We start from the raw sequence: 26,043 nt of genomic DNA, 5'->3' as shown, positions 1-26,043 counted from the left end.
ACAGTATTAAAAGAGAGTATTTGAGAAAAGGAAAACTACTACCATAATCCAATAAATACTTTTAAATTCCCACAGTCCTTATGTATTTTGCATGGCTATAACCATTGTGTATATACTGTTTTGTGTTGTATGTTTTTTTTTTTTTGTTTGTTTGTTTTTTTTTTTTTTTTTTTTTTGTGAGGAGATCAGCCCTGAGCTAACACCCGCCAATCCTCCTCCTTTTTTGCTGAGGAAGACGGCCCTGGGCTAACATCTGTGCCTATCTTCCTCCACTTTATATGGGACGCCGCCACAGCATGGCTTACCAAGCAGTGCGTCGGTGCGCGCCCGGGATCCGAACCAGCGAACCCCAGGCCGCCGCAGCGGAGCGCGCGCACTTAACCGCTTGCGCCACCGGGCCGGCCCCTTGTGTTGTATGTTTTTAATTGAACATTGCCAGAAATAGTTTCTGTATTTCCCTGTAGTCTTCGTGTTATTTTTAATGTTTGCATACTTTTTGCGTGAGCGATAGACCAACCATTTTTCCCTAAATTGTTCCTCTACAGTTGAGTATTTAGGTGGTTTCCAGGTTTTTGTTTTTGGAGATAGTACTGCAGTGAGCTTCTTTATTCACGTGGCATTTTTTCCCTCCTGTCTGTTGTTAGTAATTACCATGTGCCATCTTCTGTGCTAGGTATTGCATGTACCAACATTGTTAAGACGTGGTCCTGGACCTTAAAAAATTCATAATTTAAGGAGCAGGACCGACATTTCAACAACTGACTGTGTGAATAAAATATCATGGGAGCACAGTGGAAGGAATGGTTGGATATGCCTGGAGGGGGTGTGTATTGGTGGAGATGGATTTGGTTTGGTCATTGAAGAAAAGGGAGATGACATTGGAATCTGAGGCTTGAGGAATGAATAGGAATTCTGTAGGTAATGAAGGAAGCTGAGGAGAATCATTCTTGACTAGGATTAGTGAGAGCAGAAGTGTGAGAGTGAAGTGTTCAGAGCACTGAGTAAATGGAGGGGAGTGGCATGAGATGATGGCATCGCCTCAGCTGCAGATAAGGTAAGCAATACATAGTGCTCATATGGAATTAATCCTTTATCAGTTTACAGTGCTAACAGGAGTGTATGTTCCAGTTTTACTGCAATCTTGATAATACTGGTTGTCCTAATTTAATTTTTTGCCATTAATCTAGTAGGTATATAAAGTGTTAATTCAAGTTTGCTTTAATAAGCAGTTTTTTCCGTGTGTATGTTTATCATTTGTATTACTTATTATCTGCCTCTTTCTCTTAAGGTAGTGTTATAGTTTGTAATTGAGCTTTTCTATTGTGTTTTTTGTTGATGGTGTGTGTATAAGAAACATTATTGGAAGCCTGAATACTTGTGCTCAAATGTATCTTTCATTCTGTGGTGGCCCCATTTTGCCTATAACCCTGAGAATATTATCCTAATGGTGATGTCATTTTATAGCATTGTGAAACAGGCTCTTTTGTATGCATGACAGTTGAGACTAGTGGTTTTCGAAGTTACTTTTGTTGGTAGTGGAACTATAAATAACAGATAAAGAGCTGTTCTCATTGATATTCCCATTTCAGGGTGTTTTCTGTTTCATCTCCTGAGTGATTTTTCCTTAAATTCATTTCCTCCCTTTGCAACCTTCTCGTCTGCTCTCATCCCCACCCTTCCCTGGTGCGTTCTTTTCATACTCACAAAACACGTTGTATTTATGTGCCTCCTTGCATGCTAGACAGTGAACTTAGAGGCAGGGACTAGCATCTAGCAGAGTATCTCACTCATTGATGCCTAGTAAATGATTGTTTAATGATTGAGTGAATGAACAGTACATGCCTTCAAATATGCTCTGGTTGTTTCCCCCTTTTGGAAAGCTTTGTTCTAATATCCTGTTTGCTTGCTAGTTGTCTCTTTGCTTTCACCTTAGACTTCAAGAAAGTTTGATTCAGATCTGTTACTTCAGTTTCTGAATTGTTTTCCTCTCTCTTCCTTGTATCTTGCAACAAAACCTACATTCTTTTTTTTAACTTTTTATTTTGAACTAATTTTAAACTTACAGAAAATTTGCAAAAACAGTAAAGAGAGTTGCCGTGTACACCTCACCCAGCTTCTCCTAAAGTTAACATCTTGTATAACCATAGTACAATGATCAAAACTGGGAAATCAACATTCATATATTAGTAACTAAACTACCGACTTAATTCAGATGTCACCAGTCTTTCCACTAATGCCATTTTTCTGTTCCAGGATCCTATCTAGGATGCCACATTGCATTTAATTGTCATTTTCTTTGTCTTTTATGATCTTGACATTTTTGAAGAGCACTGGTCGGTTATCTTGTAGAATGTCTAAAACCTACGTTCTTGAAGGTTGCCACTGCCCTCTTAGCCAAAGATTTTCTTGAGCCTCATCATTCTTGACTCTTCACTAGAATTTGATTCTATGACCCTGTTCCTCATCTTCTTAGAGGAATTCATCCATTCTTCTCATCCATTTTCAGCTCACACATTTCAGCACCTTTACGTAGACAACTCTTAGCGCACTAGCCCTGATTTAGGTTTCATGTGTTTACTGAACATTCTTGCCAGATGTTCTGGTATCACGTAATTCTCTGCATCTCTCCACCTGCTCCCCCACCTACCCCCGATTTTGCGTTTTAGTCAGGGGTATCACTGTTCAGCAGACTTGAAAGAAGCCTTGGAAGCTGTTTCTCAAAGATGAAAGGGCTCAAAGATGAAAGACAAGGTTCTTTTCCTCATGGATCATACATGCTCCTGAGCAGAGGGCTAGTTCCTCTCTCAGGAGTCAAGACGGTGTTAGGATATGAAAATGCTTAAGTAACAGTTCTCGCTCTCGTGGAGCTTGTAGTCGAATGGGGCATACCACAGATTGGAAAACTGATAATCCAGTACACGGTGTCAGTGCCGTTACAGAGGTGTGACTAGATGTAGTGGCACAGAGGCAGGAGCAGCTCTGTGGTCAGGGAGTTAAGAAGGCTTCACAGAGGAGGTGTTGCTTCTTCAGGAGTCTTCTCTCTATCCCTTCCTTTCTGTTTCAACTGCCACCATCTTAGTTTAGACTCTTGGGACTAAATAAATAGCTTTCTAGTTGATCTTACTTTTTCTCTTTGTGGATCTCACATTGGCATGGTGAGTGTGGGTTTATTTCCTCTGTAGACCAACAGAACACTTTTCTCTGGTCATAGACTTCAGTCCTACATATTTCAGCTTCCTTGGAGAGAGGTCTTATTGAGATGCCTAATTTTGGAGGTGAACTTGAGGAAGAAGCCATACCTTTCTGCAGTCTCTCACTAGATGTCATTGTTTAAATTGGGGATTGGGGGATTGAATTTTTAAGGCTTACCCCAAAAGAGAAGTTTTTGTATGTAAAAATGACCATATTAGAGAATGTGGATGGTTCACAATAACTTGTCAGCACTGTTGGAGAAAATAATTCAAAGCACATGCCCTTCTGAGTGTGCCCATTAGGCATCTTTTAATGTTTAGTGTAGTGGATGAACGCTAACTCTGGGTCACACTGCCCGTTGACCCAGCAATCCTGCTTCTGCTACTTGCTGGCTATCTGACCTTGGGTCAGTTAATTAATCTCTTTAAGCCTCGGGTCTTCATCATAAAAATAGACATTATATAATAGTGTCTGTTTCTGTCCCACTATCTTTTAAAAAATCTCCACTTTCCCGTCTTTTTTTAAAATACGGGATTAAATGAGATAGTGTGGGTAGTGCTAAGTAGTATAGTGCCTGACACTCAGTAAGTGCCCAGTAAATGTTAGCTGTTGTTATTGATATAATTACGAAATACACACATGCTATAACAAATGAAAAAAAAATGTTTTTCTTGAATTCTGCAAAGCTTCCTCAGTATTCCCAAGGTCATTGGTCCCTTGGAGATTAAGGTTTAGAATGCTATAAAAGGAAATGAGAACAGTTTGTCACCCACACATGCCACAGTATAGAACTGTTCTCAATAGATTAAAGCACAACCCTATTCCGCCACAGTTAGCAGTCATTGATATCAAGAATTATGTCATCAACACGGTAATTCTTTTCCCCAGGTCTCCTTAATATTACTAAGATATCTCAGTTTTCCTCTTTTCTAGTGCCAGGAATCTCATTTGCAAATTACTCCTTTCTTTTTCTTTTTTTCCCTCTAAGGTTCCCAAAGAGAGTGGTTGGTTTTGGTCTGTCTTGTATAGCTGTAGAGAAATTGGAGCTAGAGGAAGGTATAGCAGGAATTCTCTTACCTTCTCCAAGGTCAGCCATGTGATTCTAATATTTCAGCCGAATAGTTCAAAACCATAGAGTTCTAGGAGTGACTGATCTGAAAGTGTGTTGGCCTAAACTTGAGGACCCCAGCTCCATGGTGGGTTGGTAAATAGAAACTAGGTTATCTCCATCCTGAGTTCAGTGAAAGATCTAGTGCTACTACGCAGTGCATTTTCATCTCTTCGCTCATTTTAGATTATCAGTTGCCTGTAAACAGATTATCTACTCTGGCTTCTTAGACTTGCCTTCAGCTACCCAGCAATGTCCAGGGTTGTTGACTCAACGGAGAAGGATTTGAAATCAAGCACAGAGTATTACGATGCTTCTCTGCAAATGTGTCTGACTATACTCCAAAGACAGGTATGACTGATTATGGAACAGTTTGTTTGGCGTTATTCATGTGCTCATTCTGTTAATACATAAAATTGAAGATTGATTACATTTTTATTTGACACCCCCTGCCACCCCCCACCCCCCACCCCCGTTAAGATCAACTGAGTTTAAAATTGCTTTCGGGATCTTTAATAGATTTAAAGCTTAACAGACTGATGTACTGATGTACACCAGTCCTCTGCTGTTGTCTCGTGTTGGAATGCAATTTTCTTTGCAGCTTTGGATAAGAAGCAAAGAATTGTAGGGGCCGGCCTGGTGGCATAATGGTTAAGTTTGCACACTCCGCTTTGGCGGTCTGGGGTTCACTGGCTCGGATCCTGGGTGCAGACCTATACACCACTTGTCAAGCCATGCTGTGGTGGTGTCCCACATACGAAACAGAGGAAGATTGGCACAGATGTTAGCTCAGGGACAATCTTCCTCAAGCAAAAAGAGGAGAATTGGCAACAGATGGTAGCTCAGGGCTAATCTTCCTCACCAAAAAAAAAAAAAAAGAAAGAAAGATAAGAAAAGAATTCTAGCTACAATTTGTCATATTATCTTTTACTGAACTCTTTGAACATTAATGCTTCCATGGGAGCAGCTAGTAGCTTCTCATATTAATGGTAAGGGAAACTTGAGCATTTCAAGGTTATGTAATTACTGACAGAGAAGCTGAAATGTGGAGTGGGGGCTCTGGCCAGGAGTGACAGTTGGGCAGGGGAAGGTGGAGATGCCAAGAGTCAACAGAATGCTGAAACTCAGCAATCAGGGAGGACAAGAAAAAGACATTGCCATTGCTGAGTTGGGGGTTGTAGCTGGAAGAAACCCATAATGAGGTTCCTTTTTTAAAACAGTGAGACAGTTTTTGAATTGCATTAACTCCTCTTTTATCTGGTGTCTTTGGAAAATGTGGTGTTCCTCATAAACAGATTTTCCAGATAACCGAAGCTTCTGAGTGGAGTGAGAGTGCTAGAACAAGGAGGACCTGGACGCGTTCTGTTCCACCTCCTCTTTATACAGATGGGGAGGGCGGAGCACAGAGTGGAAAAGGGACTTGCCTCAGGATCCCAACTACTTGGTGATAAAATGGGGTTCAGAGCAGTGCTCTTTCCATGATCATCTTCCTCCTCTACGTACTCAAAACTTGAATTTTTCATCATTTTGTGTGCCGTTCTTTCTAAAACATGTACATTCTTGCCTTTCTAGAGAGGTCACACTGTTGTCTCAGGATCATTATTAGGAACACGTGAATTATGCCCACATTATCTCATGACCTGCTAAGGTGTGGAAAGCTTTTACTCCTGCATTAAAACACTTTGGAGTGTTTAGAGAGATTTTTGAGTTCTTGTACCTACTTTTCCTAGGTTTTCTTGCTTCTCTTTGGTGTCAGCTGTCACTCCTTAGTGTTATTGTTTGTTTGATGGGATTTTATCTAACCTCTGAGGCCTTTTTTGCTTTCTTTTAATGGTGTCATGAAAAGTTGAGGTTGTTGGATGAATGAGGCATTAGAATTCTTGGTCATCTTTGGATGAATGGTAAAACTGTAGGGCACTTCTATTAGTTACTGAAGTTTATAAGGTACTAGAAATCGTGTTAGTGTAACTTGTCTTCATTTTCCATCTAGCATTTCCTCTAGCATCTCTTTGTCCACCACTACCGTCTTGGGGACTGAAGAACATTTGGGCAATTGCTATTGTCCAGTAATCATGAGTCTTTCAGGAGAAACTAGTACTCACAAATAGGGGCTTAACCTGGCCTTTTATGGAGTGCCCCTTTCGTTCATGCTTGCTTCTTTTTCTGGAGGGGGGCCGTTTACCTGTCTGATTGCCTTGACCCTCTATCTTTTTTTTTTTTTTTTATTGATGTTTTAATGGTTTCTAACATTGTGAAATTTTGGGTTGTACATTTTTGTTTGTCCATCACCACATATATGACTCCCTTCACCCCTTGTGCCCACCCCCACTGCCCTGGTAACCACAGTCCAGTTTTCTCTGTCCATGTGTTGGTTTATATTCCACATATGAGTGAGATCATACAGTGTTTGTCTTTCTCTTTCTGGCTTATTTCACTTAACGTAATACGCTCCAGGCCCATCCATGTTGTTGCAAATGGGACGATTTTGTCTTTTTTTATGGCTGAGTAGTATTCCATTGTATATATATACCACATTTTCTTAATCCAGTCGTCAGTCGAGGGACACTTAGGTTGCTTCCCCTTCTTGGCTATGGTGAATAATGCTGCAGTGAACATAGGGGTGCATAAGCCTCTTTGGATTGTTGATTTCAGGTGCGTTGGATAGATTCCCAGTAGTGGGATGGCTGGATCATAGGGCATCTCTATTTTTAATTCTTTGAGGAATCTCCATACCGTTTTCCATAGAGGCTGCACCAATTTGCATTCCCACCAGCTGTGTATGAGGGTTCCTGTTTCTCCACATCCTCTCCAACATTTGTTGTTTTTTGTCTTGGTGATTATAGCCATTCTAACAGGCGTGAGGTGGTATCTTAGTGTTGTTTTGATTTGCATTTCCCTGATGATTAGTGATGTTGAGCATCTTTTCATGTGCCTATTGGCCATCTGTATATCTTCCTTGGAGAAGTTTGACCCTCTATCTTTAATCTAGTTTTATATCCAAAATCACACACCCACCGCCTCATGAAATCTAGAGTGTAGCAGTCGCCTGAGACCCTGTGTGCTTGCTTGTTCCTGACCTGTTCATGCCTCTGCCCAGTTCCTGTCTTGTGCGTGGCTCGTGGCTCTCTCATTTCCTCTCTCTCCTTACTCCCTCCTCTCCCAACACACACATACACACACACAACACATGCCAGTTTCTTTTAGACTTAGTATGTACGTCTGCTTTCTGGCTCCCACCTGCTGCCTCACCTGTAAGGACTCTGGTTGGCCGGGACTGGAGCTACCTCATATAGTGTACCCTTCTCTAGCTGGACCTTCAAAACCCAACTTTTGGCTGCAGCCCATTGGTAATCACCATTGCCAGCCCATCTGATCCTCCTGTGAAAGGACAGTTTGGTCAAGACCCTACCTGAGAGGCTTGCAAATTTTCCAGTTCTGCAGCTTTGAGAGTCTGCAAGTTCTCCATCTTGGACTTGTCTCCCTTTGCCATTGTTTCCTAGTCATTTACCAGGGTTTGGCGAAGAAGCAACCAATGTTTCTAGGGCACTGTGACACATGCTCACGGGCTGTGAGCCAATCCAGATTTTTGAGGATTAGTAAATTTTATTTGGATTAGTGATCCATATTGAACCCTTCATTCTTTAATTGTTCAACAAATATTTATTAAATGCCTATGCAAGATGTTGTACTAGACACTGGGATTCGAGTGATGCGCAAGAAGGTCGCAGTCCTTGTCTTTATAGAACTTATGTCCAGGGAGGCAAGACAGACAATAAACAAGAAAAACAAATACAAATAAATAAGAATACTGAACAAGCAAACGGTTACTAAATAAACAAAAAAAGGATAATTTCAAATAGGGATATGAAGGAGAAAAAATGGGCTGATGTAATAGAGTGATGAGGGAGCATCAGAAGGTTCTAGAAGGCTGCTTTGAGGAGGTAACATTTGAGCTGAGGCCTGAATAATGAGAAAGATCTAGCCATATGAAGAGCTGTGGGAATAGTGACGTAGGCCAAGGGAAAAACCAATTGAAAAGCCCTAAGGCGGGAACAAGCTTGTCGTGTTGGAGGCAGTATGGCTAGCGCATGGTGAGTGAGGAGGGGACACTTGAGCTAGGACAGAGAGGTCAGCTGTGGGAAGTGAGGAAACCCTAAAATTTTTGGATTTTGTTGTCAGTACAATGGGAAGCCATTAGGGGTTTAAGCTGTGAGGGGAAGCAGTTTGGTCACTGCATCTGTGGAGTGGAGAACAGTATGTAGAGGAGCAGTCTGGCCAGCTTAGTCGTTCGGGGGGTAGAATGCACCTTTGTGCTGCAGAGGGCCGCAGCTGAAGCTGTGCTCTCCCTAGGATAATTGCTTTCCCACCTAGGTTGTTTTCAGAATCTTTCAGTCCTAAACATTTAATCTGTGTTCTGGCTTAATCAAGAAGCAACAGCCTCCTAGTGCCAGGCTTGGCACAGAAAATGTGGGCATGGTGCCCTTTGTTGAGCACTCTGGCCTGGAGAGAATGAAGAAAGCAGCCCCTGGTGGACCCGAGGACAATGCAGCTGACCCTCAGCACTTGGTAACTTGTAGGAAGCTTTGGAATCCATAAACTTTATGGGCTTCTGCAAAACAGTTGCAGATGGTCTGGACTGATGATTAAATATCACTGCTGTTTTGCCCAAATCTGCTGTGGCCATCCTCTCCATGTCTGGTTTTACATTACAGTGGGTAATTAAAGGGGCACAGCCATTTCTGGTTACTTCCAGGACATCTTTTTCAGTTGGCTTAGGGGGACATTTCAGTTTCTGCCAGTTGTGTAAGTGACTTTAGTGAGCAGTGGCTGTGAATGGCTACTTTTTTGTTTTCAAAATTAAAAAAAAACTTAAAAAGAACTCTCTCTAATGAAAGGGAATAATTGCCTGCCTTTGCTGTCTCTGCTGATTCTCCAGTGGGAGTTCTGCCATCAGACTTGTCAGAGTTGGTTGGCAGGGACTTTTTCTCCTGAGTTAGCACACAGAGATCTGAACGGGCAGAGATAACACAAATTAGCAATGGTGCAAGCATATCTGCTGAGGAACAGATTTCCTTCTGACCAGAGGTGCCACTGGTGGGCACCACCCTAATTCTCGCTGCTTCTCTTACCACTGATGACAGGACTTTTCAGCAAATAAAAAGAATGGCTTAAGCACCAGCTGAGCTGGGCAGTTCTTACAACACTTCCGAGTTTCAGAGGCCCTCAGGCTCCTCAGCCTGCCAACGTGAAGTCACTGAGTATTGTCTCCCTGGCGTCTCCCTGGGGATCATCCTTACACCTCACTCAGCATAACAAACTGGGGAGACAGAAATTCTCATTCTTCTGCCTCATTTTTTTTTTTTTTTTTGCCAGAGATGTCTTCTTCCATCCCCACAGGACTTATAAGGACACAGAAGGCTCAGTGGGGGAAAAAGAAATGGTTTCTGCCTTCTGGCTGACGTGGCTTGTGCCAGTGGTCACATGAGGATTCCATAATGAAGATTGCAAATCACTTTTCTTCCTGCTGGAGCCTGTCCCATAATTAGAAGATTAAACATTTTGTTTAAATTAGTAATTTTTCGCCTACCTCCTCTGTGTGCTTAAAACCACCATTAGAGCAAGGTGGAGACTGGTTAACTCTCTGATGCTGGGCTCCACGTTCTAGTTGTGATTGTCAGTAGGAGGTTGAAGAAGTCTTACTTTAATTAAAAAAGCAGTTTTTAGCTATGGTTCCCCTTGTGTGAGGCAGAGGCCCTTCTGACTGTGCCATCTTTGGATTGCTGAGTGCAATGAGTATAGCTTCTTTCAGGAACGTGACACCGAGCCTACAGGATAGTATCGGGAGGTAGGTGTGCAGCTTGAAGCATTGCCTCTGCATTAATGGTAGATTTGCCCTCAATTGACAGGTTGTGTTTGTGTTTGTGGGAGAAGGGAGTCACTTATAGGGATGGTATGTTCCTGATTTGAAGTGAATGGAAAGCAGCTCATACAAGAGCTTGTAGAAATTGTCATACTTTTAACGAAATAAAACAATATGTGTTTTCTCTTCCATATGCCACCCAGCCAAAAGAACAAAACAGAGAGCTGACAACTACCAGGTATTGAAGCCCACTGAGAGCCAGGCCTTGTGCTATTTGATTTATATGTGTTATTCCATCTCATCCTAAAGGCAACCTTAGGAAGTCAGTATTCTTATTCCCATTTTATAGATAAGGAAAGGAAGTTCAGAGAGGTTTAGTAACTTGCCCAAAGATGCCCAGGAAGTGGATGGTAGAATCTTTTTCCTAATAAAGGAATCCTCCATCCTCCTGTGGATGAAGGTAGCTTAAAAAAAGAAATACCTTAGGGCCGGCCCCGTGGCTTAGCGCTTGTGTGTGCGAGCTCTGCTACTGGCGGCCCGGATTCGGATCCTGGGCGCGCACCAACGCACCCCTTCTCCGGCCATGCTGAGGCTGCGTCCCACATACAGCAACTAGAAGGATGTGCAACTATGACGTACAACTATCTACTGGTGCTTTGGGGGAAAAAAGGAGTAGGACTGGCAATAGATGTTAGCTCAGAGCCGGTCTTCCTCAGCAAGAAGAGGAGGACTAGTATGGATGTTAGCTCAGGGCTGATCTTCCTCACAAAAAAAAAAAAGAAATACCCTAGAGAGTAGAATGCAGCAGAATGCTACCATCACTCTACCTTGTACTTACCTCCAGTCTATCATATGTGTCATTCTTGTCCAGCAGAACACTGCACTGGTTATCAAACCGAGGGGAGCAGAACACCATGCATCAGTTACCAGTCCCAGGGGAGGACTCCAAACTCTTCTGCATCTTCGTATTAGAGTTGCCAAGGAAAACACAACACAGCACTGAATGGAACAGTACTTTACTCACATAGAGAAGAGACAGCAAGATCAGCTCCAGTAGTGTGCGTCAGTCACTTGTGGCTAGTGCCATCTGCCCTTCCTCTGCAGCCAATACAGGACACTTGGCCTACGTGCACCCCTCTCTCTTGCAGCAGGACCCTGACCTGAAAGCTAGTGGTGTGCCTGAGGGCCAGTGACATACATGCTTAAGCAGAACAAAGGAATGCTCATTGAGCCTGAAACAGGGAAAGATAGTCCACAGAAGGTGATAAGCCTAGCACAGGCTATATGAGCTCCTTATCTCTTGGTAAGGACGTATTCCAGGGCCAAGGCTCATTCTTAAGCCATTGAGTGGGGTTTGAAATAGTGCATGCACGAGACTGCCTTTCCCAGCAATTCTTTATTGGAAGTACTTGATTACTTGTCTTTTTATTCTCATTGGACTATGAGTTCCTCAAGGGCAGTGACCAGATCAGTGCCTGCTATATATAAATGCTCAATAAATGTCTCTTGACTGAAGAAAGGAAAGAATGAGGAATGAGTGAATGAAGCAGTGAATCAATGATCGGGTGGCTGAATTTGGATCTCTTCTAGGTATCTTTATATTGAGACTTAGCACCTCCGCAATTGCCTTCTCTGTCTTGCCTCTTCTTTCTTGATGGGGAGTAGATTAAGCCGTGTTTGTGAATGATAGTGGCCCTAGTCATAGGAAACACTGCGTTGGGAGAAATTTGCGTTGAATAGCAGTGGATGATCTTCATAAAAGCCTCATTCCAATACTGTAGTAACCTGAGAGTTGACCAGCATTTTTTTTAAAGACTGGAGTTGTCTCTGACTCCAAAGCGAGAGATTGATTGATCCATTTATTCGCCGAAGATTTACTGCAAGTTTACCGTGGGCCATAATTGCTGTTTTCTCTTTAACCAGCCAGGGGCAAAACATAAGAGATAATACAAACAAGTTTAGTTTTTATTTCGTGTTGGTTGTATCTGGCATATCCATTTCCATTTGGTATTTTTTTCTTGTTTAACATTTATTAAGTACTTTTTCTGGGTTAGGCACTTCCTCATATTATCCCACAACACTATGAAGGCTTTTTCCAGGGATGAAACCAAGGCAGAGACAGTGGTGATTTGTCCGAGGTCACACACTAGTAACAACAAACTTAGGTGTCTGACTACTAAAGTCCATTCTCTTCTCGCTGCACCACGCTCCCCTATTAATGGGACTAGTTTAGCATCAACTTCTTAGGTGCTTTCTGTTTTGTACAGGCCTGGGACACACATGGGTTTCTAAAATGGAAAGTAGTAGAGCTGCTGAAAGTTCACCTAGGTTTAAGTAGCCTGGGGAAACACAGAAGCACAGCTTGTAGTAAGTGCAGAAACCAGTTAAGGCAGGATGATTTCCCCGTCTCGTGGTAGTATGCTATAGTGGAAGGAGCGAGAGCTTTAGGCTTAGATTGACTGGCAGTGTTTGAATCCCATCTCCACTATTTTCTAGCTCTTTGACCTTAGGCAATTTGCTAAGCAAGCCACCTGAGCCTTGGTTTCCTCACTTGAAGAAACAGGGAATGGCATTACCTACCTAGCAGGGTTGTGTGAGGATTAAAAAGATAATGAAATGTTAAGTTCCTGGTACATAATAAGCACACAGTTAATGGTAATTATTAGACAGCTTGGATAATCACTTAGTGAGGAAGCTGTATGAGGAATTCTTTATGGTTTCTTTTAAACTCTGTGATTCTCTGACCTCAGTTCCTCCTAGAAGCTCTTTGTGAGATTTATATCTGACTTTGCCTATTGAGGCTCATCCTGGCTTACTTATGCAGCTTTGTTGAAAAGAGGTGGCTGAATTCCCTTGTGTACAGGGTTTTTCAGCCAGTGTATCTCTGTTTTTTGGTATGTTTACTGGATTCTCAAGTTTCTAAGTAATTTCAGTCTAAGACAAGTGAGTGGAATTGATGTCAGGCTGCCTTAACACAGGTGTTATAAACAAGATTAAGAGGTTGTTGAAAATATATCAGTGGAGCTCTGGGGCTAGCTTCCTGGAGTCATTCTAAATTGACAGCTAATGGGTAGTTTGCCTTGATGGCTCTCTCTGAGTTGGTTGTAACTGACTAGAGATTCACCCCCAGAGGAAACTTGCTTGTGAAAATTCACTTTATTTTCCTTTATCAGAAAGCAAAGCTATCGTAACATATGATAATGTCTTTGCATCATGCAAAAAACAGTTGCCTTTGCACTGTTTTAAGATACCTTTTTCTAAGGCAGTCACTTCTTATCCATAAGCCTGCCACCCTTCAAAGAAAACTTTAAAAGGGGAAGATAATTCAAAACAGTTATTTTATTCTATTATTTATTTACTTTTCTGTATAAGACTCTTTTTAAAACTATCTTAACCCTCGGTAGAGTTTCTTCCTGCCCAGCAGGGTAGGTGTTTTGACTTGTCTGGTCTACTAGATGCTACTGCTAGGAAATTGAATATCCTAAAATATTCTTGAAGTGAGCAGTTACTAGTTTAAAATCACTTTGAAGTCAATTTTATAGTCTCCCTGAGAGAGAGTTGTGGTGGTGGGCATAGAGTTTGTAGAGGAAAGTTGTAGGTGGACGAGAGGCATTTACCCAGGCTGCCAGAGAATTCCTTCTGATCCTATTCCGTGTGGCCAGGTGGTCAGGGTTCTCTCTGTTTTCTAGGTGGAGGAAATATTTCTGACTCTAAGAATAACTCATTCACCGTCCTTGTCGTTATTGGGAATGGAGGTATTTTGCTAACTTTAGTGGTTTGTAGAGCTTCTAGAAATAGTAAAACCTTTGAGTTGAGGAAAATAAAGTACATCTTAGACAAAAGCAGACATGAAACTATCTCTTTTCATTGTTTTTGACGGACTCATCATCAGGCATATATTGAGGCCATAACACCCGATACTTACTCAAGCTGAGAGAGAGAGGTAAATCGGCACTCAAGCGCTAGAAAGTATATTATATAATCATGCTACGTTTTCAGACTCGGAAGTATTACCCATAATGTTGAAAAATATTCGTTTTGACAAGATACTCAGGGTAAAGTTTCATGTGAGTTTTATCTGCCTTGGAATAAATGTGGCAGCTATTGTGGAACAGACTTATGTGGATAAGTTTTAAGCTTTAAAAGAAATAATGGTAATAGCTAATGTCCTAGACTTCTGAGATCAAAACCATGTCAGAACCCTTAGGAATTAATGAGCAACTGCGAAAGACCTAGTTTTTGTAAATGAATAAAATGATTCATTTCTCACTTATGATCTGGTTCTCACTCATTCAGTCCCAGGTCACTTATTCCCCCCTTCCCATTTTCTCAAAACATCTTCACTTTTGTCTTATATTTCCTGTCTGTCCTCCTGCTGGTATACACCCTTCCCCCCCAACCACTCCTGTTTGAAAGAGGAATGCAGTTTTGAGTCTTGGTGATGACCTCAGAGGCAACTAATAGAAAAACTAATTAAAGATTTCCTTGCCCCACTTTAGTCTTAATGAAATAGTCTATTGTTAGAGGCAATATTCCACTGGCTGGAGACTTCCCTGTCAGCGTATTAACATGTGACAGGTGTGCCATGTAACTTGCAAAACCGCTGTGTGGGCCTGCCGGTTGCTGAATGCATGCTCTACCTCCCCCCAACCTCTGTGACATACGCTTATAAAGTATCTAACCTTTGTGTCACCCTAAATAATAAAGTGAATTTATTATATCTGAGCCTTGCTTTAAAACTATAAATAATTTAAAATAGCTTTGCCATATTAATTTGTTATTTAATGTTTAAAGATTCAAAGTGGACTAGTGTTAATGGTAGATGCTCTTGGGCTCAGTGTGGGTTCCCCAAATGATCTGGGAGAGGGAGTTCTTACTAAAATCTCCATGTAGACAGATGACACTAAGCTCTTCTGGGTAGTGAACTTCCAAACGGGCAAGGAGCAGCTACAGAAAAGAGCTTTCCTGGCTAAAGGTATGGGCAGAAAAGTAGCAGAAGGGATTTTAATGTTGATTGAAAGATGATGGCAGCAGGGAGAGATGATGCAGATTATGCCTTTGAGATGATAGTTTCTGAGATTGTGACTAAGGAGAGGGGACTGAGGTTGTGTATACTGCTCCTGCAAAAGTGCGAGTTAGATTTCTGACCCAGTTCTATGGCTTAAGTCTCAAGTCTTGTCACTTCCTTGAGTCTTAGAAATTTATGTGTAAATTATGAGGTTGTCCTGGTATTCTTTGACTGAATCTGTTTTACTATTCTTACCCTCTGAATATCACTTGGTGCCACCATTAGAAAATTTACTAAGCTATATACAAAATTTAGCCCAAGGTGGCATAAAATGATTAAATATGTGGGTGCAGAACAGATGAATTCTGCGTGGCTGCAGTCACCTTAATGATCCAAGGAGTTCTGAGAATATGTATACATTGTATACATTTGCTAATAGTAAATTATGATTCCTGGGTACTTCATTGGTTTAGCTGTTCTCTCTGGTCTCTCATTGATTTAGCAAGATGGGTTAAGTGCCTACTATGAGCTGGACTATTAGGTGCTGAGGTGTTAGGTGCAAGGGTTAGATCTCAGAGTTCCTCCCCTTGAAGACCTAGCTTATGATTTAGTAGAGGAGACGGAGATTTATTAATGCATGTATTGTGTGCTGATAGAGGTATGATACACTACTGAGGAAGCTCAGAGGTCTTACTAGAGTATTTGGAAGACTCTTAGAGAAGGTGACCTTTGAGCTGGGGCTTACGGCTGAGTAGGATTTCTCTAGCTGGAATGAAGGGGGAAAGGAAGGTGATCTGTCATTCATGGTAGCACTATATGTATTTACCCCATTCCAAGGCATCATTTAAATAACTGAAGGTGACTTCTGGGTCCCTTGCCAAATCTTCTGATTACCTTATTGGTTTTTCCTATAGCAAGGTTTCCAGACCCTGTACTACCCTGCTCATGGGTTATGTAAATTGTAATGTCTCTTTTAAAGTGTGGTGGCTAACTCAGTGCTATGGGACTGTAGCTGATTTGAATGTTACGCTTCTAATAGTGCATCCTTAATACACGTTAGCTTTAAAAAAGATTAAAGTTGTTCATCCTGTTGATTTATTGAATTTGAGATTTACTAAAACTGTCAGCTCTTTTCTGAATGAATTGTTTTTAAGTCACATTTCCTCTGGCAGGGACTTTATATATTTGCTATTTTGAATTTAAACAAAGGACTCTACACTGCTCATACTCTTTTGGTTCAACCAATTATGGATCTACCTAGCTGTACTACCATTCACCCACATTTCTCTGTCTGCCCGCTTGGATAACTTTGTGAAGGATCTTGTTGAGATAAAGGTACCCTTTATGTTTGGTAAACCCTTAACCTTAATCAACAGTAACAATATCAAGGGACTACAGTCAGTTGGGCATGACTTGTTCTGCATGATTCCCTACTAGCTTCTAGTGGTCCCCGCCTTTTTTCCCCCAAGTGTGTGCATAACCAACCATTTTGCTGAATTAACTTCAGATTTTCCTTTTTTTAAGAAATAAAATATTATAAATACAGTTGAAGTCTCCTACATACCCTTCCGGAATCCCATTTCATTCCCTTCCATAATGTCATTTCTTTATTACCCTTCTTAGAAGCAATCACCATCCTGAATTTGGTAATTATTATTCCCATGCATTTTTTTCTTTACTATTACTACTTATGTATGTATCCATTGATCATTGAAATTTTCTTTTTGTTCTTATTACAAATATGCTCCAGTGAACATTCTTTAAATATCTCCTTGTGCATATGTCTGAGAATTTCTCTAATGTGTATATACCTAGAAATAGAAGTGCTGGGATAGTCTGGGAATATATGCATCTTCACTGTTAGTAGGTATCACCAGTTAGCTCTGTACTCATTTACACCCCATCAACAGGTTTTAACAGTTTCTGTTTCTCCACATCCTCACCAACACATAGTATTGCCAGATTTTTATTTTTTCATTTTGCCAATCTGATGATGTCTCATGGTTTTTATGTGCATTTCCCTGATTTCTAATGAGATTAAGTCCATTTTTATATGCTTATGGGCTACTCAGTATTTTTTCTTTTGTGATCATAATTGTGATTATATTCCTTGTCAAAAGCTGCTTTTAGGTGACTCTTAGAGTCTGTTGTATATATATGGGACTTCGCAGTTAGCCATCATTAAGAGGAGTTGAATCCTAGGCTCTGTTTTCTTTTCAAAGTGCTCTATCTTCATCTTATTTAATCTTACTTGCCCTTACCTTACTAAAGACTTACTAAAGACAATCCTGTGAGGTAGCAGAGCAAGGGCAGAGCATTTTTATAAATGCAGTGCTGATAAGTCAGATGACCTATCTAAGGTCATGTGACTTTTAAGTGTTTGACTAGAACTCACATTTTTCTAATTATTGGTCTGCTGCTCTTTGCGTTGCACTATGTTACTTCTGTTAGATCAGTGCAATTCTGTTGTTATTGTTGTTGGATTGATGTCTGATATTCCCCTAGCACCTAGTAGAGTGACGTTCAGGTTCTATTAGCTCAGTAAACACTTCCTGAGTGAATGAATGAATGATGATGGTTCTGGTGTAGCTGACAAAACATTCATAATAAGTCTTCTAAAATGGAGGTAGTTTACCTTCCAATGATTTTACAAGTATCTGCTTCTGTTAGCCTTGATAAATAAAGAAACTGAATCCACATTCAGCTTTCTGATGCAGCTGCAGAATTAATCAGAGAAGATGTCAAAGTAAATCATGGACACTAAAGTCTAGTTGGTACTTCTAAAAAAGAAATCTACACACCCTTTGGAGGTGTGATGAATATATATTCAGACTTTAACAAGGAGTAAGAATTTTTGTGGTAGGAAAAATTGATTAAATAGAGTCTTCATGAGTAGTGATTTAAATCATAAATCACATACATGTTATTTGTCAGCCAATCAAGTTACAGACCATAAGTGAGACTGTTGGTGATTTTAATTTTTGATATATTGATTTTTTTTTCCTTCTCATTGTGAACATTGATAAAACCCACATTCTTCAGTAATTACTGTGATCTCAGTACCTGTAAATTTTTTTTATTGGGAATTAAGTAAATGAGGGTTCTGTTTTATATTTGCAAAAACTTTGCTTTGAGATTTTGAGGCATTTTTCGTACCTGGCTTTTATTCCAGAAAAAAAGGTAGTAATTGCCATGATTAATCAATTTTTTTTTTCTAATTTGAAGTCTTACAAAGGCATAATATATAATTATATAAGAATATCTGGAATTTTCTCTCAGATATTTCTTAAAAATATGATGATGATAATCCCTTACATTGGTATAGCACTTTATAGGTTACATAGGACCCCTTTGTAAGGTGTTTTAATCATCACAACAACCTTTTGATGTGGGTAGAATTTTCTGTCTCTGATGACTTTGATCCCTAATTATGAACTGTGGCTGATGGTAGTTGCAGCATTAGAGATTGTGAGCTTTTTCAGTTCTGGTGCCTTAAGCAAATTTGCAAGGGAGCCCTGATGTTAACTTTGGCAGGTTTCATGCCTGCAAATATTGATTGAGCCAGAAGTCCTCGTTGTAAAATGTCACCAGTGAATGTGCAGCCAGCAAAGGGAAGGGAAAACTCATTACTGCAGCTCATCTGTAACTTCTGGGTCAGACCACTCACTACCATCTGGTAAAAATGAATGTTTGAAAACTCCTTTTATCCTGACAAAATGTAATCAGGCGAGGTTAACAGCAGATGATTTCTGAGCATTTCAAATTGGTTAGACCAATCCATCTACAAGCTTGAGTTTGTGACTTTCCATATGTCTAATTATCTTAAGAGATATCAGAAAGGTTTAAAATTATGAAATCCCAAAATAATGGTAGGAAGGAATTTAGTTATGTATATACCTCCCTTTGTTCCCTTGTGTTGCATGCACCCCCACCCCCCAAATAGAAAGTGTTTAATTCTGAAAAAGAAAAGGTAATGAGAGAGGAAGAAATAGGATTCCTGTCTTGAAATAACGTAAAGTTTTTGTTTGTTTGTTTTCTTTTTGGTGAGGAAGATTGGCCCTGAGCTAACATCTGTTTACAATCCTCCTCTTTTTGCTTGAGGAAGACTGGCCCTGAGCTAACATCTGTGGCAGTCTTGCTCTATTTTGTATGTGGGTTGCTGCCACAGCATGGCTTGATGAATAGTATAGGTCCGCGCCTGGGATCTGAACCCACGAACCCCAGGCCACTGAAGCAGAGTGCGCCGAACTTAACCACTATGCCACTGGGCCAATGTGAGAGTGAGACTAAACCTGTTTTGTATCACTTTAAGGAGAAGGATTAGGCACCAGAGAAGAAAATTGTAAATTGAAAGGTTTCTTTTCAGTTTAATAAACTCTAAGAGATCCAAAGATGGAGGGGGCACAGTTTAGGCAAGAGGAAAGTTTCTGGTCACCAGAAGTGTTAGGAAAGCCCCAGCCTATGCCTAGCAGACATATTTTAAAGAGGATTCAAACCTCAGGTATATGATTAGATTAGATCAAAGGTTCCTAAAGACTGGACTGTCTCTAGTGCCTCAGAATTATTGCATAAAGTTGTGAATCCAGATGTACACAAGCGTTTTCTGTAGAATGGATCTCAATCTCTCAGAATCTCTTTCAAAATCAATCTCTCTATCTTAAATGTAGGAGTTAAAAAACACAAATTCAATGAAAAATATTACCAAATAGATAGTGATGTATTTGTTTGTCACTGTATCTTTTCTCAATCACTGGATGCTAAGAAGTGCCACTGGGCGTGGGGTCTGTCAAATAGTTTGACATTAAAAAAGGGATTGTCATTTTAAAACCTATTAAATCAACACCCCTTCCAACTTTGAGGTTCTTTAATTTTGAATCAGGTGTGTCAAAGAGAGCTGGGAAGCTACATGTATTGTCTTGTATGGGCCAAATTGTGCTTGGCACTTTGGAAACATTGGCTTTTATGTTCATATATGTATGTGTATATATGTACATATATACATAAATGTCTGTGTGATAGTGCTTATTGTTTCTAGTTTATAGATTGAGAAAAGTCAAGACTAGAAAGGGTAAGTTATTTTCCAGGGCTGCTATACTAGTAGAGAGACCAGGATTTGAATTTAGGAAAATCTGACTCTAGAACTTATTCTCCATATAGGATATCACCATTGCAAACAGGTTAGGAATGACTAGTTAGTATGGTGAAAAGCACTGTGTTGAGAATTAGAAGCCTTGTGTTGTTGCCCACCACAGACAAGTTGCTTAAACCCACTGGCTCAGATTTCCCTATTGCTATGAAGAGGGATAAACTAGATTCTCTCTTTCAGCTCAAATTTCTGAGTGTTTCCCATTGTTTTATATTTAGGAAACAGCAGTTCATGGCCCCACTGGGAAGGCCATTTCCTGAAGTTATCTGAGCTTCTTGGTGCTAGGTAAAGAATTCCTGATTTATTGTAAGGTTATAGAAGATTTCCTTTGACTTTTTTCTTTCCTTAATAGAATTGAACATATTTTTCTTCCATTGGCATGAAAGTATATTTTATGAAAATTATTCCCTTTCTTAGCCAAGTAACTTGGAATATTGGGCTATATTTAGACGTTCCCCCCACAATACACATCTGCACTGTTATATCCTGGTGCAGATGTGCTCTTCACATTAATAATTGCAGTGTGTTTTCATAATTTATCATAATGATACCATTATTGCTTATTATAGAAGTCCCCTTACTTTCCCCTCACCCCCAACTCTAATTGAGGTCGAGACAGACCATAAATACGTTAATATAGATTGCATGCTCAGAGGAAATGGAGTTGGTTTCATAGTGGAGTTTTAATTTAGGATTCGTTCTGGTGATGTAGCCTCTTCCTATGGTACATTACTTTGAGCCCAATATAACTGCATGTTTCCACAGCCCCTCATTATAGTTACAGCTTCTCACTGCTTTTTAATTAAAAAAAAAAAAGAGAGAGAGAGGGAGAGAGGGAAAAATGAAACCTAAAGCTTAGGTTGGATATTGTCTGGGTACACAGGGAGTATCCCAGTCAAATTGCTTATTTAATTTTTCAACTCTTTCAAAGCTCTCATGGAGATGTCTTGATTTCTATTTCCAGGGGATGGAGGTATATATATATATATATATATATATAAAATTTCACACATATGCATACACACACAATAAGCTTCAAGATTTTTGGAAAGTAAAGGCACCTTATTTATGTAATCATGAAGCTTACTATAAACTTTGAGTAAATGGGAATCTTTTATGTATCCTAGAAAGACTCCTGGCTGTGTGCTTGGATGGTAGCAAATGCTTAGTGAGCATTTATACCACACACCACCTATTGGGAGTAAGGCAGGGAATGTAGAAGGTTGTAAAAATCTTTAAAGGCTGATGTTCTGGTACATCAGAAGTTAAAAGTTAATCATTTTTTCTCTAGTCCTGTGGGCAGCAGAAGGAGAGAAATGGCTTTATTAAGAACAGTTTCTTTTGTCATTCCTTCATCTTGAGGGATTCCAAACACCTTTCAGATACTACAACAAATTAATCTCCAAAGGTGACTGGTAAGAATGGCTTAATCTTTTTGGGATTAGATCTGTAAGACACAAGGAGAGTTTGGGCCTGAGCTGTTGACCTCTCTGACAGGCTGTGAGTGTTATATTCCCTTTCTGGATCCAGAGCCCTTTGGCTCTTCTGTACTGAAATCAGTTTGACAGCTCCAAGGTTCTTCCCCAATTACAAGTTCTTGCTTTGTTTTGTATAACTGATCACTCTCTCAGTGGTGAATATGGGTAGATATAATCTAGAAGTTAATATCTGGGTCAGGGTGTTGTTAACTTCACAGTTTTTAGTGGGGACCTTTCAAAAACAAGACTTCAGCTTTATATGAGTCCATGTTTTATTCATTGTTGCTGGAAAGACAGTTCCATTTTGGCTTTATCAGGGAACAGGAACCCCTCGGATGAAAATCCCCTAGACCATATTGGAGTATGGAGCCACTAACTGGGCACGTGAAATGGAGCTAGGTCTCTGTTGGGCTACATCATATGTGTAAAATACATCTGCCAAATTACAAAGACTTAGTATGAAAAAAAAGAAGGTATTGTATTGTATTAGTCATTTTTTATATTGATTATATGTTGAAATGTTACTATTTTGGATATATTGGGTTAAATAAAATATATTATTAAAATTAATTTCACCTGTTTCTTTTTACTTTTTAAAATGTGGCTACTAAAAAATTTAAAATTAGATCTATGGCTTACATTAATATTTTGATTGGACAGCTATGTCCTAGACTGTTAAGCCCAGTGACAGCAAAATAATGTTTGTCTTATTCACACTTATGTCCCTTGTTCCTAGCACCAGTGCCTTATACATAGTTGGTACTTAATAAATATTTGTTAAATAACTGAATCCTAACCTTTGATATTATTCAGAGTGGTCAAATTTCGGAAATGAGCAGAAACTTCTCTATTTGGAGTGTATCTGAAAAAGAGACATTTGAGGGTTGAGAAGAGAAGAAAAGAGCCGAAGTTCTTAAAATTTTGCCTTGGGAGAGAAAAATGCTGAAATAAAATATATCAGGGCCTTTGAACGGCTTACCCATCTGTTGGAGAGGGAGGTGGGAGCTGACAATGTTGGAGAGGGAGCCATGTCAGAGCATCTTAATGGGTTCTGCTATGCTCTGCCACAGAATTGTCGTGAGAGGACTAGTACCCTGTGTGAGGGGGAAGGGAGTTGGAGAAACAGTTGGTGAACCAGACGTTGCTCTCTTAGGGATGTTGCACTTAGACTTTCATAAAGATTAACAAAGCTATTCTTGTCTCAAGAATCCATACTGGCCCTGTCCTTGGCTACATCCTCGTTTAGACATTATCCTAATGGAAACCTGGGACTGCTGCTAGGCCAGCTGGTTACTTGAGGACTCTTCAAGCCTTGGAATTTTTTAGTAAATTATTTGTTGAAGGAATGGTTTAACAAATATTATTTTAACTTCGCCAAAGTCTTCTATGACATATTTATGGGTATATGTTCTTGCCTGAAGTCCCTCAGATCTGTCCAGTTAGGGTTCTGGAATCCTGGTAGATTAGCAAACTTCCCAGAGATCAGGTTCAACTTTTAGAAGGCACCAGGTTGTCTTTGCAAGAGTTCATGAAAGGATCTCAGACATCCTGTCTCTCTGCTTATAAAATAGAACTGTTAACTACCTCTCTTCCCCAGAGATGTGGTGAAGATTAAAAGAGATGCCTTAAGTTCTGCAGAAGGAAATTGCTATTTCAGTGGAAATTATTAGAGGTAAAAATGAAACTCCTCCCCGACCTCTGAAGTGTTTGTTTTAAAGAAGTGGATTGGAAGATGCATTTAAAAGAGGCATTGCCAGTGTTCTTCTATTTTGCGTTTCTTTGCTGAGGCAGTATTTAGCTTTCTCCTTTTAATTGTGGTCCACTGCCTTTTCTCTCTGCCCTCAGAGATAAACAATCCAGAAACCTCCTTTCCGTGGAGCACTATGGAGCTCATGCTTTGACTTGGCTGCCGTAGCAGGCTCACGCTAATCAGAATCGCAGCAGGGCTTGTTTTATGAGCCTGAAAGAATTAGTGCTCCCAGGGGGCTAAAGTTCCTTACCTGCTGGGGAGCTACAGATTTCTAGTTTGAAGCCTGCCCTCCTTTAGGATCAAGCTACCTTTCCTTCCTGTTCTTACATGAAAACCACTACCTCATTTTTCTTGTAGTCCATGGTTACTGACATGTTGACTTTTTTTTTTCTTCTGATGTAGACCAGTTATGATTGCAATAGGTTTTTGTAATTTTTGTGTTTATGGAAATAGAGTGTGATCATTGAAATTAAATCTACCCCAGGGTGGCTAGGAACAGAGTGAAAAATAGCAGGTGGTACCCCTCAAACCAAATTGTCTAATGCGAGTTTTCTAAGCAGTGTCATATGCTTAGACTTACTGAAGCACCTGGTATGTGGAACCAGCAGCGTATATGAATTTAGAAGGAATGACTTTGCACCACTGGATAGAGGAGTTCAGTAACAGTGTGGGTTATAAGTCACAAGGTGAGATAATAGAAATAGAAATTTGTATAATAGAAATTTGTCTGTTATCACGAAACAACTTAGCCAGCTGGCAGTGAATGTGGCATTTTCTTCTGTTTGGTAGTAACGTACCACATCGCACCTACCACACTGTTGGTGTGTGCAGTTATTATAACAGATAAAGAAAAGCTCATTGAAGAGCCTAACACAAAGGTTTTGTGATGGGGAAGATAGAATCATGTGGATTACCTTATATAATAATTTTATATATTTGTTTAGCACTATTATAATTTAGAATTCTTTCCCTAAAGAACCTTTGCAACCTTTTGGTCCAAACTTCCAGTTATAAGATGAGTAAGTTCTGGGGATCTTGCAGTGTCAGAGGCAAAATGAGATCCTGACAGTATGGTGGAAAGAGCCCTGGAGTAGGAGTTAGGAAGTGCCAATTCTGTTTTCAGTGCTGCTGCTGGTTTTGTGACCTTGGGTAATACCTGACTTCTGGGCCTTACTCTGTTCTTCCTTAAAGTAGGAATTTGGAGTACAGTAGACCCTTGAAAGTTACATATGTAATATTCTCTGTTTGAACTACTTGTGACTGTAATCTTTCTTAGACATGAATTAAAACCACATGTTAAGGGATTGGTGTTGGGGATTGTATCCTAACTAGTCAATTGAGCCTAACCCAGGGTCCCCATCTCAAAGTGGCTTTGTTCCCTGGGATTTCTGTATATACAGGAACTTTTGTGAAGTGGTAAAACTTTGCATAGTGAAAAATTCTTTAGAAAAAAAGCCAACTACCTTGTAGGTGACTTTAATTGTGTATTTATAGAATCATTAAGGGTCTAAAAAATAGCTGCTTAGAACTTTACTCCATTTTGTGGGAGAAATTGTATGGTGCTTTTCAGTTGGGGAATTCCTGAAAGCTTTTAGAATATTTGCAATGCTATAAACCAATGTTACTGCAATAAACAAAAAATTAAAAAAAAAAAAAAAAAGAATATTTGCAATGTATGCCCTTCTATGTCTTTTCCAGCTCTAAAATCCTGTGGTTTTTTTCCTCTTTCTCAGCCCAATAGAGGCACGAAACGTCCCCGGGATGATGAAGAGGAAGAACTGAAAATGCGTCGGAAACAAGCTGGTACTCGAGAACGTGGCCGCTATCGGGAAGAGGAAATGACTACTGTGGTAGAAGAAGCAGATGATGACAAAAAAAGGCTGCTTCAGATTATTGACAGAGAGGGGGAAGAGGAAGAGGAAGAGGTAAGGTGCAGAGATGGACTGGGAACTGAGTTGGCTGGCCGTGACACAGGATCTGTAGAGTGTAATTTTGGGCCAGATTTCTCTGAACTTCCCAGCTGAATCTATAAAATGGGGTTAAGAATACTTACTTCACAGTGTTGACGTGAAGGTTAAATGGGATAATGGAGTTGGAAAAGCATTTTGCAAAGTGTAAAGAACATTACAGACAGAGTTTTTTAAATTATTCTGAATTATGTGTTATAAATGAGGCCCAAGCACTGAACTGTGGGGCTATTGATTATTGACTGAGGAGGGTCAGGGACACTTCCTAGACCATACAGAGGACACATAGAAAGCACTCATATCTTTGAATGTAGTCAGTAGTCTGAAAGAGGAGTAGAGTTTTATCAAATGAGTGGAAGAAGGGCTTTTCAGGCAGTTGAAATGGCATTAGCAAAGCCACAGAGGTGGAGAAGTTCAAGGGAGAGCTAAGGGATTAGATATTTAGGTGTGACACAAAATACAGTTTAGGGAAAGAGATGCTTAAGTGCCTTTCTGTTTGCTGTTCCTCGACCTGCCTTAGGGCCTTTGCATTCC

General features: G+C 40.1%; 1 protein-coding gene across 1 annotated transcript in view; it reads left to right on the top strand.

Moving 5' to 3' along the window:
* CTNNBL1 (catenin beta like 1) overlaps positions 1–26,043 on the top strand; it is a 160,155-nt gene that overhangs the window by 4,762 nt on the left and 129,350 nt on the right. The window contains exon 2 of the mRNA XM_058562718.1: positions 25,276–25,467. Within this exon, the coding sequence (XP_058418701.1) occupies positions 25,276–25,467 (192 nt within the window). The remainder of the gene's footprint in view (positions 1–25,275; positions 25,468–26,043) is intronic.

The sequence above is a fragment of the Diceros bicornis genome, chromosome 19 (assembly GCF_020826845.1).
Source record: "Diceros bicornis minor isolate mBicDic1 chromosome 19, mDicBic1.mat.cur, whole genome shotgun sequence".
In the NCBI taxonomy this organism is placed as follows: domain Eukaryota; kingdom Metazoa; phylum Chordata; class Mammalia; order Perissodactyla; family Rhinocerotidae; genus Diceros; species Diceros bicornis.
Note: the sequence above shows the minus strand (reverse complement) of the source record. Positions and strands in the feature narration are given on the sequence as shown.